This window comes from Lissotriton vulgaris, chromosome 9, assembly GCF_964263255.1.
Source record: "Lissotriton vulgaris chromosome 9, aLisVul1.2, whole genome shotgun sequence".
NCBI lineage: Eukaryota > Metazoa > Chordata > Amphibia > Caudata > Salamandridae > Lissotriton > Lissotriton vulgaris.
Genome location: NC_141697.1, coordinates 388205804 through 388225866, shown reverse-complemented (window position 1 = coordinate 388225866; position 20063 = coordinate 388205804). Strand labels below are relative to the sequence as shown.

At 46.6% G+C, this 20063-nt stretch overlaps 1 protein-coding gene across 2 annotated transcripts in view; it reads right to left on the bottom strand.

Moving 5' to 3' along the window:
- The window catches only part of CCNK (cyclin K), a 482638-nt gene that overhangs the window by 363046 nt on the left and 99529 nt on the right, over nt 1-20063 (bottom strand). For both annotated transcript variants that reach the window (XM_086937756.1, XM_086937757.1), the window contains exon 7: nt 11-68. In XM_086937756.1, the coding sequence (XP_086793882.1) occupies nt 11-68 (58 nt within the window). The remainder of the gene's footprint in view (nt 1-10; nt 69-20063) is intronic.

Here is a 20063-nt window from a genome sequence, read left to right as displayed (position 1 = left end):
AAACATTTACCTGTCATTTACAAACGTCCAGGCCATCTGAACAAGTTTCTGAATTTTGTTTTTATCACCTTTAAAAGAAAAAAAAATATTTGCAAATCAAGATTTGAAAAACATTATTAAGCAAAACATCACTCCACATAAAAGTGGAAAAACATGACCAAGCAGACATCAATTACTGTCTTTAGTAGCAGTTAAAGAGATCTAAAACTACTGGTAGTTCTAATTTTCAAAGCCTTTAAGCGGACCATTGTTATCTATATAAACCTGTATATGTGCATGAGAAACAGGATATACACAAAATGTAATATGTTGAACTTACGAGCAGATGGTAATGAAAAAGGCAGTCTCCAGTGTGTGCTCATTACCTGAGGTTCATAAACGTATGTAACTTTCTACCTCTATACCCCATACTTTTGTTCGGATCTTTTATTGACCATTTTACAGTGTGCAGTACACATATATTATACAGGTCCAGGATAAATGAACAGTTGCAGATAGTAGTTCCATCTCTCACCACAGTACACAAATCGAACCATTTCAGATTTGCGCGACTGGTACAATCAATACCCCATACTTAATGATCATCGTGCCTACAGATGCATGTCCTTCAGCTGGTCGGGAGTAAATACCCTTCATAATCACTTCCATTCAAACAAAAAAGTGTGCAAGAAGTCAGCAACAGGAACGAGTTTTCTAATTTAAAGTTCAATCTCATCTTTTAGTTTTTTGTTTTAATATAACTTTATTGGCATTTAAGATTAACAGACAGGCAGTTTCAGTACAGGGAATTGTCGGAGATAAATTCATCCCTCCCTCCTGTCCCATAATCAAAATAAAGCAGAAAACATCTCTTTTAGCTTCTCTTACAGCTTCCCATGCCAACAGTGAACCATGCAACTCCCCCCCCCCCCCATTCCCCTCACCGCCATTGCTTTTGTGTGGAACATCTTGTGTGTCTGTCAGGTTGAGTTGTTTGTGAGCATCCTGGATATCCACGGTGTCCCTATTTAGCATCTACCATCAGCCAACCTGCAATCAGTGCCCTGGGGGTACTTCCATCCCCTGCCCATTCACCTCCTCAAGCTCACCTGGACCCGATGGTTCCTGTAGATCAGACAAGTCCAATCTCATCTTGTCAGGAATTGTGCCCATTAATGCCCGTGACATAGAAACTACCACATTGAACTCAGACAAAATCATTAATTAAATTGATGGTACTGGCATCAATATTTAATGCCACTACCATCAATTTAATTAATGATTTTGTCTATGAACAAAAAGGCAGAAATAACTAAAAAAAATGATAAATGTGCAAATCCTAAATAGATTACTAGCTGAGGTAAAGTGTGCTCCTCTCCTTAAGCAAACTTCTGATGTACTCTGTAGAAAATCACTCCAACCAAATGAAGGTTGGCATCCTTCCAACCAACAAAAAAACAAGCATAGCAAGACCAATTGGTCTGGAATGCCTTTTGAGTCAAGACGAAGACATTAAAAAAAATCTTGCAGCAGTTCAACAATAAAACAAAAATTACTGTTTCCTGTATACATGCATCATGCATGGTATCATGTTTGGCAACATAACCACTCAATTGGAGGTGGATTAATACACTACACAGTCAGCTGCACGAGGTGAAATTATTACTCCCCTGGGTACAGTCAAAGTGAACTCTTGGATATATATATATATATATATATATATAGAATTAGTAATAAAAGTTAACCAACACCTAAGCTATCTGCAAACACAAACTGGTAACGATAGAGTTTTAGTAGGTTTCCGAAAAGGATAGGATAGGAAAAAAAACCTTGAGCTATGAAATATACCAGTGAATATGCAAGTTAGTTGAAATCTGGCAACAAACGTGAACTCCCCTCACCTTACACTTCCACAGGCACACCATTCATGCTGCAATCACAGAGACAAGCCATATGTAATAAATATTATGGTGTTTCTCTTCTGGGCATTCCCATTTTTGAGTTACATGTTCTAGTCAAGAGTGAATAACGTGTAATTAGAAGAAATAGTTTTTAGTATATATTATTCTTTTTTGCAAGGACATAATGAACATTTCTTGAATATATTTGCAGTATTTAATCAAAACACGGTTCTGTCTCACATCTAATATTAATTTCTGAAGTGTTTCTAAAAGATTTAGATCTTGGTGGGCGGGTTACTCCGTCACAATGACAAGTGATATCACCCTGCCAAAACAAATACCATTATATCCTACCCCACCAAACTCAAACAGGAAATCAATCGGCAACTCACCGAACACCTGGAGAGAAACAATCTGCTAGATGCCTCTCAATCCGGTTTCAATCCCAAGCACACCACAGAGACCGCCCTGATCACTGCCAGTGATGATATCAGAACCCTGTTCGACCAGGGTGAAACAGCGTGTAAGAAAGTGGCTCTGTATATACTGTAAGGTACGGTGTGCACAGAGTCCACAGTCCCCAGAGGTTTGGCTGAGGCTAAAGTTAGATATAACCTTACTCTCTAAAGTGGTAGCTTGGGTGAGCAGTAAGGCAGTACCAGAGGACAGTGTAAAGCAATTGTTGTACACTCTCAGTCAGCAAATGGTCTCACACACTCAAGAACTGAACTCTAGGCTAATTGTTTAGTATATAAAACAAGAAAAAACAATGTATTCTAAGCATCATCATGTTTTCTACAGGTATTGTTAATAAATGCCAACATTAGAGAACAAAGATTTAGAAAAGTTGTCTGCTGTCCTCTGCACCTATCAATAGTCCGCTCGTATTTTTTTTCGTATATTTCCTTCATTCACCTTTTTCTACACCCATGTACTCCTCAATCGATTCCTGCATACCTTATTGTGTTTTCTGTGCTCACATGCTCGTCAACATATTTTCTGCACGGCATAGTGTCTCGAGTTCTGGCCTCCTTAAGAGATGTTAATGGTGCGCGGTTCTCCTGGTCATTCACAGTTAAATTTAAAAATAAACCGCTGCTCTGCCATTCTCACAGTTAAAAAGGGTGTGTTGAGTGATACAACATTCAGATTTAACATTGTAAAGAAATGCACTGCCATGCAATGTTAGAGGATGCAAACAGCCAAAGGGCTGGGGCAAAACCACCAACACTTTGCATCCTCGGGCTAGGGGAGGTCGGTGGCATTTTCTCCATTTTTGAGCATTATCATGCTGTTTTCCTTACACTTGTTCGGATTCCTGTGCAAACGTTTACGGTGTTGTATTCAGTTTTCAATACTTCCCGTTCAGTGCTCTTTGGGCATCTCTTATCAGGAATGCACCTCATTTCCCATTTCTCCTACTAGCTACTTAGTCTCTGGTGCTACATTTCTCAAGACCTACTACAAGCAGCGTAGGCGGTTATCGTTCACGTCCGGGTTGGTTTGAGTCAGGCCTTTGTTTGGCCATGTGACGCAGCTGGGCTACAGTGGGGGGAGGGGGCTACAAGCCGTGAAAACTGATGCAGTTCGATGGGGGAGGGTCAGAGGTGTTTGACCTCAAGCTTGCAGTACGTGCACAATGTGACCAGCGCCTCAATTTGGAAACTAACTGCTATCGCCCCACTGCAGCTATAAAGTTGTGATACTACACCACCATAAAAGGGGCTTTAAGGTGCGTTCAGATAAAAACAGTAAAAAGAAGAGTACTTTAGAGACAAATTAATCGTTGTTTGGTTACGGTTTCGCTGCCCAAAAAATAATGCAACTCCTCCCTGGGGCTTGATGATATACAAGGTTACAATATGATTCAATGCCATTGATGACGTACTGCGCCAGCCCTTGGGATGCACATAACAGCTGCATGCACTGTGGGACTTTAAGTCTTGGTTCTCTTCGACGAATTTACTCACATCAACGCAAGGAGTTGTTTAAAGAAAACGTCATGACAGGAATAATGTGTACCAAAGCTTTACTTTTACTGTGCATGGCACGTCCGGATTGTGCCTCTGTACTTTAAATTGTAACAGTGCATATTAAGCAATTTTAAAAAAATTATTTGCTCAAGCTTAAATGGAGATGGTAAAAGTGCATTTGTAACAAGCTCTTGGCATTGCTGTGGGGAGAGGGGAAGAGAAATGCGAGACACGGCCTGGCGACCGTGAAAAGCGTGAAGCAGGGGGCTGGGGAGCGGATCCCTTTGAAGCTCTCGGAGGCAGGAGCAAATGGTAATAAAAAGCCTGTGGGGGGAAAGCGCGTGCTTGTGTTCACGTGAACTGCTTGAAATCTGCCCGATGGTTTGAGGACTTATTTTGCCTCCTATAATTCTCCCCTATCCATTCTTTGCGGAATGGGATAGGCGAGACCTAAATATATTGCCGTTTAATTTTAAAACCACAAGTAGGTATAAAAATACTTTCTCAGAATGAGATGTTGCAATTGAATACTTTCAAATAGCAGTTGACTTTTGGATCCAATAGAAACAGTTGTTGCAATATGCAACACAAGTTAAACACAATTATAACATTGAGCTCAATGGGAAGTTTTAAGTAAATGCAATAAAATCACTTTACGAATGTTTCTTACTCAGGGCTGGATTCCGCCCTAGTGCATTTCCTGTAAACAGTTGAAAGAAATTTTTTTTTTTACACAGGCGACTTTTAACCCCTTCGATGCTCATGACGGAACGGTTCCGTCATGAGCGTCGGTTGGCCTGTGCTCATGACGGAACCGTTCCGTCATGAGCCCGTTGGCTCATTATAACCTTCAGCACAGCGCAAAAATTTGCGCCGCGCTGAAGGTGTTAAGGAATATTTGTATGTTTTGAAAATCGACACTTAGAAGAAATTTTGGGTAAAACCAAGCAATGTTATTCAATGGAAGGAAATCAGGTTATCAGAAAATAACAGTTGTACTTACTTTTGAAGGTCAGTGCTGGCACAAAGATCCAGTACTCGGTTCTCTCCTGGTAACAGGCGAGTAATTTCGTTTTCGTTGATCGGATGATTTTTAAGGAATATTTCAAAGTTGCAAAACTTGACACTTAGAAGAATTTACAAGTGAAACCTAGCCAATGTTACCCTAAGGAGAAAATCAAGTTCTCCGTCTTTGGGTAAGTCCTCGACTGGCAGAGTTAAGGTTCTGGGGTAAGACTCAGGGGTCTCCCAGGGTCAGGTAGGTACAGTCTTTACACCCTCAGTGGCACCGGGGCAGCCAGGTGCAGAGAGAATAGGCCCAATGTTATCCTATGGAGGATAGGGGGCCCTTGGTTGGTGGCTGCTAGCAGGCAGACCACAAGGCTGTGAGAGCTGGACTCCTGGTCACTTACACAGGGCAAGTGGGGAAGTAGGATAGGACAGATGCTGCACTTCTAGTGGCACTCGGGCAGCTGGGTGCAGGGTGCTTTTGGGCCTTCGGGCGCCCAATGTATTTCAATGGGAAAGCTGCAAGACGAACAAAGGCTGCAAGCTCGGGGACAGAGATTCTTCAGGTGTGACCACCACTTCGAGAGGTAAGTTGGGAAGCTGTAGGTTAGGGAGGCACCCAGGAGTTGGGCACAGGGGGCCGTGGGGCGCCGGTGCAGTGGTGTCTTTTGGTGTCCGGAAATGTTACCCTCAGGGGGTCGCGGTTGGAGGGATCACTGGTTGTGAGGCTACAGGCGTCGTCAGGAGCGTCGAGGAGTGTCCTTGGGTGCTAGATTCGTGGACACAGTCGCCGGGGGGATGTCCTCTTGATCTTTCTTCACTCAGGCACAGGCCGGGCTCGGCGGGTGCAGAGTGTGCTGGATTTGCGGTTCCTGGGTGGCATCAGGGGTTGTTGCTGTTTGAGCAGGACCACTGCTCGTGGGAGTCCCAGTCTTTACATGAGCAAAGCAGTCAGGTCCTCTGGGGTTTTCGAGGTTACGGACCACAGGAGATGCCGGGATTTGTCTGGAGAAGGTTCGAGGGTCAACAGGCCTGTAGGGCTGGGGCCAAGTCTTGGAGAAGTGTGGCTCAATGGTTAGAAGAGGCATACCTGGAAGCTGAGGTCAGACCCGGGACCAGGGTTCAATTCCCGACGCGGCAGGGTCTGAGCACTAGTGTCCACGGACTCGATAATTCTCACTTCGGTGCCTACTCAAATCACGGGTTCACACTCTGCAACTGCAATAGCTTGCTTAATCTCCACTACGGCCCCCCGCGGCGGGATGCCTGGCTTTCACCTTGGGGATGCCCAGTGCGGGTTATCTCACAGGGAAAAGCCAGGACGGGTTCCCAATGCAAGCGCCGGAACACCCCGTTGGGGTAGCCGTGCGCTATATAAGATACACACAAAAAAAAAAAAAAAAAAAGTAGGTGTTGTCCTCTTGTTAGCAGCTGCACAGCAAGTCTTCTTTCTTCTTCTTGTTCTACTGGTTTCAAAATCGAGATCTGAGGAAGGAAGGTTCAGGGTGTCCCTAAATACTAAATGTAGGGGTGTTACAGGTATGGGAAGGTCAGGGACCAATGGGTCTCTTCCCTTTTTTTTTTTATTTTTTTTTATTGAGAATTGACAGTATATAAAAAACAGACATACAGATATGATACACCGACAGAAAATTACAAAAATTCATATACCAGAACATCCCGTTAATACATCAATACAGCCTTTAGATTTAATACTGTTATTGCCTAGCTTTATAAAGGTATATAAAATAATTAATCCATATAAAAAGATCAATTTATACCTATTTACATATATATATATATACACCACTATTTAAAAGGGTTGGCCAGATTCAGACTAAATAGTAAAAAAAAGTTACATAAAAGCACCGTTAGTAGACATACCCTCCCTCCATACCTTCACCGGTGCCCACATTTCAAGACCGAAATCCCGCAATTTTTTACCTTTGTAAGAATACAGAGAGGATTCTTTGTTATGTATAGTGAGGAATCTGGCCATCCACATCGAGAAAGTGGGGGGAGAGGGATCCTTCCACGCAGCTGATATCAAGATTCTTAAAACGGCTGCTGCTAAGAAGATTAAAGCCTCTGCCTCTCTCCTTCCACTCAACCCTAGTCTGCCATCGATCCCAAGTATCATAACTGTTGGGGATAGGCTGATCTTTGAGCCTAGCAGCCCCTCCAGAAATTTCTCTATCTCCGTTTTAATTGTGGCAAGTTTTTCACAGAGAGAGAACATATGAACCAGATCAGCCGAATCCTGTTGACATCTAGGACATTTACTGTCTTCTCTTATCCCCCACTCATGTAACTTAGCTGGTGTATAGTATAGGTTGAAGACAGTCATGAAATGTTGCGCCTTCAAATTGGAGGACCTAAGTACCTGCCTATCTAAGGATAGGGCTCTATCAAGGTCTGCATCTGGGTCCTGTAGTTTCGTTGCCCAAGCTGCCTCATGTTTCTCTAGGCCATTAGGCAACCTACCCAACAGCTCCTGATATACTACCCTTATCCTGTCACCATTGTTCACTACATAATCAAGGATGGGGTTAGGGGCAGAAGAGCAAGTGGCAATTACATCTGCTCTAAGAGTTCGTGCAATTTGGATATACTTAAAGCTATGACCTATAGATAGATCGTACTTCTGTTGAATAGCTTCGAATGACATCAGCTTACCACTGCACATGATATCACCTATCGTCTGAATGCCGTGTTGCTCCCAGTATTTCCATGCCCCATCCATACTAAGGTTCAGAAAGAAACCTGATTTCCAAAGTGGTGAATGTCTATTAATTCTGGAAATCTGCAGATATTTCTGAGCTCTTTTCCATAGGTCCCAAGCTCCCAGTATAGTCTTGAGCCTAGTTTTCTTAAAAAATCTGCGACTCTTTTTTCTCAATAAAGCACCCACGGCGTCCTGCCCTATGAGAAGCTCGTATATTGAGGGAGGAATATACATATTATCAGTTGGATCCCTGGTATGATTCCCCCCCCCCCTCCCCCCCCCACCACCAGCTTGGAATAAGATAGACATCTGGGTTATTAAACATGCCCAATGGTAGAATCTTATATTTGGGGCACCCAAGCCTCCCAGCTCCTGGGGAAGAGACATATACTTAGCTGCTCTTCTAATCTTGCCATATTGCCAGAGAAATCGGTTAAATATGGATTCAGTCTTTTTTAACATTTGTTCCTCAATCAAAAAGGGTATAGATCTATATTTATACAACAGTTTGGGCAGCATTGTCATTTTCAAAACATTTGTTCTTCCAATGATAGATAGATGTAATACATCCATACGTTTTAAGTCTGTTTCTATTTTCTTAAGCAGCGGGTTGAAATTATCCTGTATAATTAACCCGGTCTCTGCTCTGATAACCCCCAGGTACGTAGCAGAATCGACATACCGTTGATCCATTTTTATTATATTCTTTGAGCAGATCACCTGTGTTTTCTCCTCGTTTAACCTGTATCCAGAATAATATCCAAATTGTTTAGTAATCTCTACTAATGTTCGCATGGTCTCTGCCGGATCAGGTGTCATAACCGCTAGGTCGTCTGCATATGCTAGGATTTTGCTCTCGAACCCATTGGTTATGACTGGTTTTATGTTGTTACTTACCAATATCTGCCTAATCAATGGATCAATATACAGGGCAAATAAGATTGGTGAGCAGGGACAACCCTGACGAGTGCCCCTTTCTATCCTGATCCCAGCCGAACTCAGACCCATCAACTGTATGTGCGCCATCGGGTCGCGATACATGGCCCTGATAGCTATCAATATCTTTGGACCAAAGCCTCTCCCCTGTAATACATCCCAAAGATATTGCCATCTAACACGGTCAAATGCCTTCTCGGCATCGAGGAGGATCCTAGCGACCCCCTCCCCCCCAGCATGGGCCTCAAATATAGATATAGCTCTTCTCACATGGTCCGTTGTGCCACGACCAGGAATGAACCCATGCTGCCAAGGAGAGACGAGGCCACCAATGACCCTCCCCAACCTTGTGGCTATGATTTTTGCATATAATTTATTATCGGAATTAATAAGATAAATTGGTCTATAAGAACCAGTATTCTCTTTTGGCTTACCTTTCTTGTGAAATACCACAATATTGGTATCTCTCCAAGTTTCTGGTATTATACCAGTACATATAATCCCGTTAAAAAGATCTAGCAAGTATGGTGTTATCTCGATCTTCAGATATTTATATATCTCTAAGGGTATACTGTCAGAGCCAGCAGCTTTACCTCCAGCTAACGGAGACAATGCTTCTAGTATTTCTTCCTTAGTTATATCACACTCGAGGCTTGCCATTTCGTCTTGATTTAACTTGGGGCCTAAATCTGGGTAATGCCTCCCTATAATATCTGGGGGGATGTCCCCTGCATCTTCCCTATATAGGTTCTCGTAGTATTTTTCAAATACAGATACAATATCTTGGAGTTCAGTATAATCTCGACCCTCATCCTGTATGAATGTTATGGCATTTTTAACACTGACTTGCCTAATTCTTAAGGCTAGTGCCCTCCCAGCCTACTCCCCTGTCTCGTACATTTTCTTCCTATAGGTCCAGTAATCTATAGATGCCCTATCAGCCAAATGCTTCTGTATCTCGGCTTTAATCAGACAAATTTTAGTTTGACACTGAGCGCTCTCCTTCCCCAAAGTTAATGCCAGACAATGCTGTTCCTCTGCTTTAGCCAAATCACCCAGAAGTCTGTTCTTATAATCCTGTTGTTTTTTCCTTAGCTGGGCTGAGTAGCTGATTACTTCCCCTCTTAATACTGCTTTAAATGAATCCCAGACCGAGTTTCTCGAAGCACTGTATTGATTTGCGTAAAAAACTCGCGTGTCCGGTTTCGCAAATGTTCTCTAAATGCAGCATCAGCTAATAGTTTACGGTTAAATGTCCAAGATCTTCTTTTCTTAGTTGGGCCTAAACCATTGTGACTAATAACTAACGGGTTATGATCCGATAGGATTTTAGGGAGCTTTTTAATGTTAACTTTCCCAATCTCTCCTGAGGAGATTAAAGCATAGTCAAGTTTACAATACTTCTGGTGAGGACAGGAAAAATAAGTGAAGCCTGGGTCATTAGGATATTTTGAGCTCCATATGTCAACCAGACCATGTGATGTCATCACAGATAGGAGCGCCCTTGAAACTCTAGGTTTCCTTCCACTATAGGGGATATTGCTGGAGAAATCAATTGTAATGTTAAAATCACCACATACCAAAATTGGTGCGGGCCAGCTTGACAACTCACTTTCCACTACTTCAAATACTGTGGGGTCATCAAGGTTTGATCCATAGATTCCACAGACCGTTAACCCACATCCTAATTCTGCTATGGCCCATCTCCCTGCTGGATCTGATTTAGCCCGTTTAACCCCTCCCAGAGTTGTTTTTCCCACAATTGCCACACCTCTGATAGTTGAGGTCTGGGAAGAGCATGTAAGCATCTCAAAACCACCAAATTTTAACAACTTTCTTTTAGCCCACAAGAGATGTGTTTCCTGCAAGCACAAGATATCTATAGGTTTAGTTTCAACAAATTCTGTGAGTCTGGCTCTTTTTCGCCAATCATTCAGCCCCCCTATATTAATCGAGTAGATAGTAAGGCTAAGCATTATCGATTTTTATGCATCTCCTTTTTAAATCCGGGATTTGATTACTGATATTAGTCCTATTAGTCATTCTGTACAAAAAAAAGCATACAGGTCTGATTTCTATAGAGTCAATTCTCAGTTTTTTCTTTGTTTCTTTGCTTTTCCCCCCCCTCCCTCCACCACCCTTAAGTGCATGACCCTCGCTTGGGACACCCTTCCCCCCCCCCCTTCCATCCCACCTTTTCCCCCTAGAAGCGCTCAGACCGGGGTCTGTGCGTTGATGGATGGATGCAGCAGTGTGGTGTGTGGATGCACTTGTGAAACACCAAAAATCATACATTGAACAAAAACATATCCCCCCCCCCTAGACGCCTCCCCTCCTAACTCCATATCCTCTTAAAAGAAGGAGAGAACAGAGGAGAATTAAACATAACACCCTAGGGTAAACATCAACATTAGTTTGTTTAGCCTACTGTATATCTTTTTCTGGGCTCCTTTCAAGCCACTTCCCCTTATTACCGGGTTAATTATAGTGAGTCCAGAAACTCTTTTGCCTTCATCTCGGATGAAAAAAATTGAGTCTTGCCCTCTCCCACAACTTTAAGCTGTGCAGGATTCACCAGATAGACCTGCATATGTTTTTCCTGGAAAGGCTTAATCAATTGACGGAGCCTCCAGCGCCTCTCGACCGTTGCACGACAAAAATCCGGTCTTACAAAGAAAGATATGCCCTCGCTTGTTCTTTTGGCATCAGGTCTGGCTTTATCAGATATAATTTGTCTGAGGATGAAGTTTCCTAAAAATATAAGGACTGCCCTTGGTCTGTCCGGAGTAGCACCAGCTCGTATTTTAAATGGAGTTCGGTGGGCTCTCTGAATCTCAGAAGACCAGTTCCAATCTGCCAGTTCAGGAAATGCATTCTTAAAAAGGGTGATGATGAAGGCCCTCATGTCCGACCCCTCAATCCCTTCTGGAACCCCGTGGACGTGGAGGTTGTTACGCCTCAACCTTTTCTCCATATCCTCCAGCTTCCACTGGATATCAACAACCTGCGCCGCCTGAGAGTCGACTTTAAGTGATGCAGAGGCAGCCTCCGGCTCAGTCGCTACAATCCGTTCTTCTAAGTTCGTAACTCTATCCCCCACATTAGCATGTGCTTTTGATAGCTTTCTTACAACAGTTTGTAACTTACGCATTGCTGATTGCGACTTCCTCGTGTCCTGCCTGGCTTCTTCTCTGTGCGTAAGCATTGTCTGGTAGATAACATCCAAAGGGGGGGAGGGTGAGGGGCCTCGGTCTCCTGGATTCCCTGTAGTGGTGTCGTTGAAGAGTGATCCCAACTCAGATCCCTATGTGCTTGACCATGAGCCTTAGCATTGCCATCTAGTCTTTTCGCTGTACCAGGAAGGGTTAGGTCAGGGTCTCTATCAGTCTCAATATTACTATCTTCTTGAGAGGAGCTCCTTTCGTCATCGGACCACCCTGCCTCTTCGGTCACCGAATAGAAGCATTCACTGCTATCCTTCTCCTTCTCTTGTTCACTTTCCATTCCTTCTGCCAAGATCACTATAGACAGAGAGACATGGTGCATTAACCTTTCTCCTACAGTCAGGTTCTTTTAGAGTGTCTTTCTGTATACCCTGAATGGCAGTGGAATCCTCGAGTTCGACAGCCGTCAACTCCTCCATATGCGGTGGTGCAACTAGAACACCTATGTTTGCAGTCCCGTCTATATCTTCCCCCTTTGCTCCCCTGTCGCTTAATTGAAGCTCCTGATCGAGTAGCTCCACGCGGGCTGACCCTGGAGTCAGCTGGGTCACTCCTTCATTCTCTCCTTCTCCTCCTCCTTCCCCCCTTATGTTGGCTGAATCTGTATTGATTCCTGTTACAGATGAAGATGGAGATGTTTGTGACACACTCACCGTGGCCGCCATTAGGGCTACATTTGCCCTCCAGCACCCCCTCCTTATCTGCAATGGAGGGAGTTGTGTTTGCTGTATTTTTAGAACTTTGGCCACTGCGAGCAAAAAGTTCGGGGATTGACGTGGTCGGCTTCAGTTTCGCCCCCGGCTCCTGCACTGCTCCAACTACCTCCGCTTTTCGTGCCCAGTTCACCATCTCAGCTGAAGCGGCAGCTGCCGTGTGAGAGGCAGCCCGCGCAGCCTGTGCCTTCTTCTTTGCAGCCGCCGCCTTGGCTGCTATACCGGAGGCTATTTTCGGGGCCATTCTCGAGCTTGAATACCCTCGAAGCAGTCCACACCAACAGGGATTATTCAAAAACCTCGCCCTCCGCTGAGTCACAGGAGCTGCCGGATAGCGGGAGACAAGCTTTACGGTCTGAACGCACTGCAGCCAGGAAGCGAGTGCCGCTGTGAGCAACCGGAGCGCACCTGTAATCGCTGCCTTCGGCTGTTGATACCTTCGGGCTGTCGCAGAGCACACTCTCACGCGGCTGAACACTCCGCCTTGCATCGGGAGTGAAGTCGGAGATTACAGGCTCCTACCGCGACATGTTAGGAGTTAACAGTCCTTCGTTTCACCGGCATACGGTAGGAGTAGGAGTTCGGGGCATCTAGGGGTTTGTTGCACCACCGCCACACACTACTGCTCCGCGGCTCCTCTCACACTGCCGCCATCATGCCTCCGTCCACCTGTTCATGAAAAAGTAGGTGTTGTCCTCTTGTTAGCAGCTGCACAGCAAGTCTTCTTTCTTCTTCTTGTTCTACTTGTTTCAAATCGAGATCTGAGGAAGGAAGGTTCAGGGTGTCCCTAAATACTAAATGTAGGGGTGTTACAGGTATGGGAAGGTCAGGGACCAATGGGTCTCTTCCCTGGGGTGAGTACACCCCCTATCCAGCCACTCTCCTTTGGATGGGGGGCAGAAACCGGTCTTTGATAGGGTAGGGCTCCCCATCCTCAAGATGGCGAGAGCCCTTGATTTGTGCTTCACCTCGCCTCCCCCACCTGAGGGGTGGGGTTGGCAGAAGGTGGCACACCCCCTTTCCTCACTTAGGTTTTCCCGCCTGTCTTCTGCCAGAGTGAGGGTCAGAGCCGGTGGAGGCCAGTTGCGGAGTACAGCAAGTGGCCTGGATAAGCTCACAAAGGCGGCATGCCTTTGAAGCTCCTCCTGCCCATCATGGGGGCGGAGGCCTAGCACCTCAACCCAGGATGTGCATTGTTGCAGACTCACGAAGGGATAGCTCTCTACCCAGGGGTCCAGCAACATGACTGCTGGGTGGCAGCCTAGGCAGCCTCTCAGTCAGGACACAGGTTGTTAGTTAGTTTCAGGGGGCAACTCTAAGTTGCCTTCTGTCGTGCATTTAACATTAAAACCCATACTGGCATCAGTGTGGGTTTAATGTGCTGAGAAGTTTGATACCAAACTTCTCAGTCTTCAGTGTAGCCATCATGGTGCTGTGGAGTTCGTGATGACGACCTACCAGCACCATATACTCTTAATGGCAGCACTGCACTTGCAGTGCCCGAGAATGGGCCTGGGTACTGCAGTGGTACAGGGCTCATGCACCCTTTATCCACACCACTGGCACAGGGCACCCAGCTAGAGGGGTGACTGAGGTATGCCAGGGCAGTGTGTTGCGGGCATGGCACACAGGAATGTGTGCCATGTCGACTGTTTGGTTCTGCACTCAGACACTCAGCCTGCAAAGTGTGTGTGTCAGGTTACAGGTCCCCTAAGGGTGGCACAATAAGTGCTGCAGCCCTTAGGGGCATTCTCTGGTCACAGTGCCCTGGGTACCATTTACCAGGGGCTGACCTGTGGCCAGAGAGGCCAATTGGGTTTAGGTTTTAATACAGTTTTAGGGAATGAACACAGGCCCTGGGCACCCGATTGGCAGGAGCTCAGGGCACACTCAGTCAAAACACATCAGCAAATCAGCAAAAAGTGGGGGCATACCATGCAAGAAAGATGGTACTATTTCACACAGCGGCCCAAATCCTACTCAACCTCTCAGCAGCATTCAACATATATCCCACCACACACTCATGAAGAGACTCCAGCACATCGGGATCCAGGGAGATGCACTCAAATGGATCACATCCTTCCTCGCAGGATGAACCTAGAGAATATGCCTACCACCCTTCACCTCGGAACCAACGTGCATCATCTGTAGCTTCCCTCAAGTGTTATCCCTCAGACCCACCAATACTTACATGACACGCCTGGACAACATAGTCAGAACCCATGGCCTCAACATCATATCTTACCCAGCCGACACTCAGCTCATCCTCTCGCGGTCCTAAGACCTTTCAACCACTAGGAACAACTTAGACAACTGCATGACAAGTGTCGTCAAACGGATAAAGACCAACTGCCTGAAGCTCAACACAGACAAGATGGAAGTACCGATTTTCTTACAACAACGCCTCCCCGTGGAACGACATCTGGTGGCCCATCGTACTCCGACCCATGCCCTCACAAACAGCTCACATCTACAACCTTGGCATCATCCTGGACAGCAAAGTCACCATGAAAACCTAGATCAACGCAGTCGCCACCAATTCATGGCATTACCTTCTCCTTCACCTCCATACAACAATCTCTCTCCCGGAATTCTAAAAGGGACTGCTGCCAGCAAGAGCTTAGCGTCTGGATACCCTCACGGGTGAATAGTAGAGCTCTACAAATCAAACGATTTAAATAATGTTAGAAAAGCTGGATACAAAGAGAGTGGGGGGGGGTAGAGTGGAATCTTCGGACAAGGTGACAACAGGAAAGGATGTGAAGAATTAGATCGTTTCTAACCAAAGGCTACTGGGAAAAGAGACACTTCGGGTTAGATCAATCAACTTATCAGAGAGGCTGGCCTCTCACAAGAATAGCAGGCCTTGCTATCATATCGTGCATAAGCCCTAATGTTCAAACAAATACGTGGGTGCAACGAGTCCCAAAACGAATAGTTTCTTACCTGTCGGTGTAGTTTTGCAGCTTGAAGATCTTTCTGGATTCACTATGCTGTGCATTATTCCGCGATCTGGTGGTTGGGTCCGGATTCGTAGTCTTTTTTCTCTTTTTTTTTTTTCTTTGTAGCCCAGGTGGGCGTCGACGTCCCACCATTTGGTGCACCTTCGTGACGTCGGCACGCTTCCGGCGGAAGCTCCCACCCTTGGGCGCCATCTTCGGATTCTTTTTTCTTTCCTCCTTTGTGGTGAATCCATGGCTATGTGTATTAAAACTTTCCTTCAACGTAAACTTCTTCACGTATATTTGTCTTGTTAAAGCGTTCCCATCTTACTCTATGTCCTTCCACCTTCTCCAGCCTCATCTTTCTGGCGGAGGTGGGTGGGTTCGCTAGTGAATCCAGAAAGATCTTCAAGCTGCAAAACTACACCGACAGGTAAGAAACTATTCGTTTTGCAGCGTGAATCTTTCTGGATTCACTATGCTGTGCATTGATTTCGTAGCGGTTTTGTCACTCATGTGGCGGCAGGGTGGAAGATGAGCGTTGGTTGTTAAAGATATGTTGAAGCACTCTTTGGCCCACTTGTGCTTCCTTGTTCATCTGCACATCTACGCAATAGTGTTTAGTGAAAGTGTGCACTGAAGCCCATGTTGCCGCCAGGCATATGTCTTGGATGGGCGTGTTTGCCAGGAAGGCGATTGTTGCCCCTTTCTTCCTGGTTGAGTGGGCTCGTGGCCCCTCCGTGAGCTCCTCGCCCGCTTGCATGTGGCAGAGCTGTATTGTTTTTGCAATCCATCTTGCTATGGTGTTCTTAATCACTGGTCTACCTAGGAGACTCCTTGCGAAGGACACAAAGAATTGTTTTGTCTTCCTGTGTTCTTTCGTCCTTTCTATACAGTGCATTACTGCCCGCCTTGCATCCTGAGTGTGGAGCGCCCTCTCCGCATTTGATGTGGGCTTCTGGAAGAAGCTAGGGATCTGGATACTTTGGTTCATGTGGAATTTAGATACTACCTTGGGCATGAAATGCGGGTCTGTCCTCATCACGACCCTGTCACTGTGTATTTGTATGTACGGTTCTTACAGCGTTAAAGCTTGTAGTTCGCTCACTCTGCGTAGCGATGTTATTGCTACTAGAAAGGCTGTCTTCATTGTCAGTATTTGTAGTGACGCTTTATGGATGGGTTCAAACGGCGGCTTCATGAGTTCCGTCAGTACCACGTTCAAGTTCCATGCCGGCGGCGGCATCCTCTTGGGTGGCGCTATTCTCTTTGCTCCTTCCAAGAACCTTTTCACTACTCTGGAAGTGAAGAAACTTCTCCCCGTTTCTCCCCTTGTGTATGCCACAATCGCTGCCAGGTGAACCCTCAGCGAGGACGAGCTTAATTTGGCTTTGATCAGGTGCGTGAGGTATCTGAGTACTGTAGACTCTCTAGTCAGTTTTTTCTCCAGGTTTTTCTTATGGCACCACTGCGTGAACCTCTTCCATTTCTCCCCATAGCACTTCCGTGTACTGGGTCTCCTTGCTTCTCTCAGCACCCGAAGTGTGCTCTCTGGTAGTTTTAGATGAGCAAACTCTAAGTCCTCAGGAGCCACGCTGACAGGCAGAGGCTTTCTGGTTCTGGGTGTAGAACTTGTCCCCCTTCCATGGAGAGAAGGTCTCTTCTTTTTGGGAACTTGTGTGCTCTGCCTTGCGCCATCTCCATAATCTGGGAGTACCAAGTCTGCCTCGCCCATTGGGGAGCCACCAGGATGAGAGTCATGTTGCTCGACCTGCACTTGTTCAGGACTCTGGGGATCAGTGGCGTTGGTGGAAAAGCGTAGGCAAATTTCTTTGACCAGCTTATCCATAGGGCATTCCCATGGGACATTGGTTCTTGTTCCCTCGATGCAAAGTGTTGGCATTTTGCATTCCGGCGTGTTGCAAACAGGTCTATTGTTGGTGTGCCCCACCTCCTGAACAGGTTCTCTGTCTCTTGGTTGTTCAGTTCCCATTCGTGGGACACTGATGCTTGCCTGCTGAGCCAATCCGCTTCCACATTGTCCTTCCCTGGCAGGTGTATGGCCAGCAGGTCTATCCTGAGTGGGATCGCCCATCTCCATATTTCTTGAGCCAAGCTCGACAGAGGGAATGACTGAGTCCCCCCTTGCTTGTTGATGTAAAACATCGTCGTGGTGGTGTCTGTCTGTATCAACACCTTTTTGTTGTAAAGGTGCTTTTGGAAGGCCTTGAGGGCCAACAACACTGTTTTCAGTTCCAGGTAGTTGATGTGCTTGACCGCATCTCCTGGGTTCCACAGACCCCTCACTCTGAGCCTGTTCATGTGTGCGCCCCATCCTTTCTGGGATGCGTCTGTGGTGATGGTCACAGTTGGGTCCGGTGGCGTTAGAGGCTTCCCCATCGTTATATTCTCCTTCGTCCACCATGTCATCTCCTCCTGCACATTGTGCGTAACAACCACTAGATCTTCCCAACTTCCTTCTGCTTGTGACCATTGTTGTTGCAGCCACTCCTGTAGTGGTCTCATCTTTAGGCGAACATTGGGGACCAGGTGGATGCATGACGCCATCATCCCCAAGATCTTGCTCACCGTCCTCACTGTCAGAACTTGCCCCTTCTGGTAGTGACGTTTCTCCCTCAGCAGGCTGAGTGTTCTCTTCTCGCTGGGTGTCACTCTGCATTCGACAGTGTTGATCAGGGCTCCCAGGAAGATTTTTACTTGTTCTGGGTCCATGGAGCACTTCCTCCAGTGGATGGAGAAGCCCAGGTTCGTGAGCGTTCTTGTGACCTGTTCTGCGTGGGCTTTGCACCTCGTGTAAGAGCTTGCTTTCACGAGCCAGTCGTCCAGGTAGGGGTACACGTGTATACCCTCCCTTCGCAGGTGTGCGGCCACCGCCGCGAGGCATTTGGTAAAGACCCTTGGTGCTGACTTGAGCCCGAAAGCCAGGGTCGTGAACTGATAGTGGTCTTTGTTCACCTTGAATCTTAACAAGTGTTTGTGTTTCCTGTTCATGGGGATGTGCAGGTATGCGTCTTTTAGGTCTATTGGGGACAAGTAGTCCCCAGGCCTTATTTGTGGGATGACCTCTTGCAGGGAAGTCATCTTGAACTTTTGAGTTTTTACGTAGGTGTTCAGGAAGCGTAGGTCCAGGATGGGTCTTAGGCTTTCGTCCGCCTTTGGTACTAGGAAGTAGTTTGAGTACACTCCCTTGTTCCGTTCTCTTTGCGGGACTGGCTCTATGGCCTCTTTGAGGAGCAGTTCTTGAGCTTCCTCCTGGAGCAGGCGCAGTTCTCTGCCCTTGTGACCCCTTCTCTTTGGCCTCCTGCTTGGTGGGTATCTTTCCAACTCTATGCAGTATCCGTGTTGTATAATGTTTAGTATCCACTTGTCTGTGGTTATTTTTCTCCACTCGTGTAGGAAAAATCTCAACCTTCCCCCTACTGGTGTTGTGTGTTCTCTTGAGCCGTGTCCGTGTGAGCCTCTCCTTAGCTGTAGGTGCTCTCCCCCCGGAGGCTTTGGGTGGGTGAGCTCCTCCCTCTTCGTGGAGTCATTTTTGGGGGGGTTGATCACCACCTCTCAGTCTTTGGCCCCGTCCGTTTCCTCTCCCTCGAAAGGACTGGCCCCTATTCTGGGAGCTCCAATTCTGTCTCTGTTGACCCTGTTGCCATTGGTTGTCCCCTTGTTGACCATGGTGGTGCGACTGATGCGAATGTGATTGCTGGTTTCCACCTCTACCATTTGGTCTCCTCGTGGGGGTGCCTCTCCGCATCCCCCTGAATTGTAGGGCTCCCATTGATTTGGCTGTCTCATTGTCTTTCTTCAGCTGGGCCAGTTTGTCATCCACCGCTGTTCCGAACAGCGTCTCCCCATTGAAGGGGGTGTTCAGGATGTTGTTCTGTACTTCAGCCTTGAAACCTGATATTCTGAGCCAGGCCTGCCTTCTCTCAGTGATACCTATGGCCATCAGTCTGCTTGATGTTTCTGCCCCGTCTAGGGCCGTCTTCAGGCATGCGTTTGCTATGTCCTTTCCCCCCTCGACGAGGTGGGCTGCCCTCTGCCTGTACTCCTCAGGCATGTGTTTCAGCAACTGGCTCATCTCATCCCAGTGCTGGTATTGGTGTCTATTCAGGAGTGCGTTGGAGTTTGCCATTCTCCAATGCATGGCCGCATTCCTTTCTATTTTCCTTCCAGTGAGGTCCATCCTCCTGCTTTCCTTATCAGGTGGTGGACCAGATGTGGTTGGCACGTTGGCCCTTCTCCTTGCAGTTGCCGCGATAATAGAGTCCGCTGCCACGGTGCCCTGGATATAAGGGGGGTCCCCAGGGGAGAACTTGTATTTCTTCTCCGTCCTCGGGGTCACCGACCTGCATGTAGCCAGTTCCTTGAAGGCTTCAGCTCCTTGTGCAGTGACGCTCTTCAGCATGGGCAGGAAACTGCTTTTTGTCTGTGAGGGGAGCAATGTTTCCAGCAGGAAGTCTGCCTTTGTCTGTTCCTCCTCCAACTTTACATTGTAGACGGTTGCAGCCTTCTTGACGACTTCATAGTAAGCCCCGATGTCATCTGGCGGCGAAGGCCTTGACGGATACGTCTCCACAGGTTCCTCTGGGTTATCGGCCTCGAGATCCTGCCATTCTTCGTCTAAGGACGCCGAGCATTCTGAGT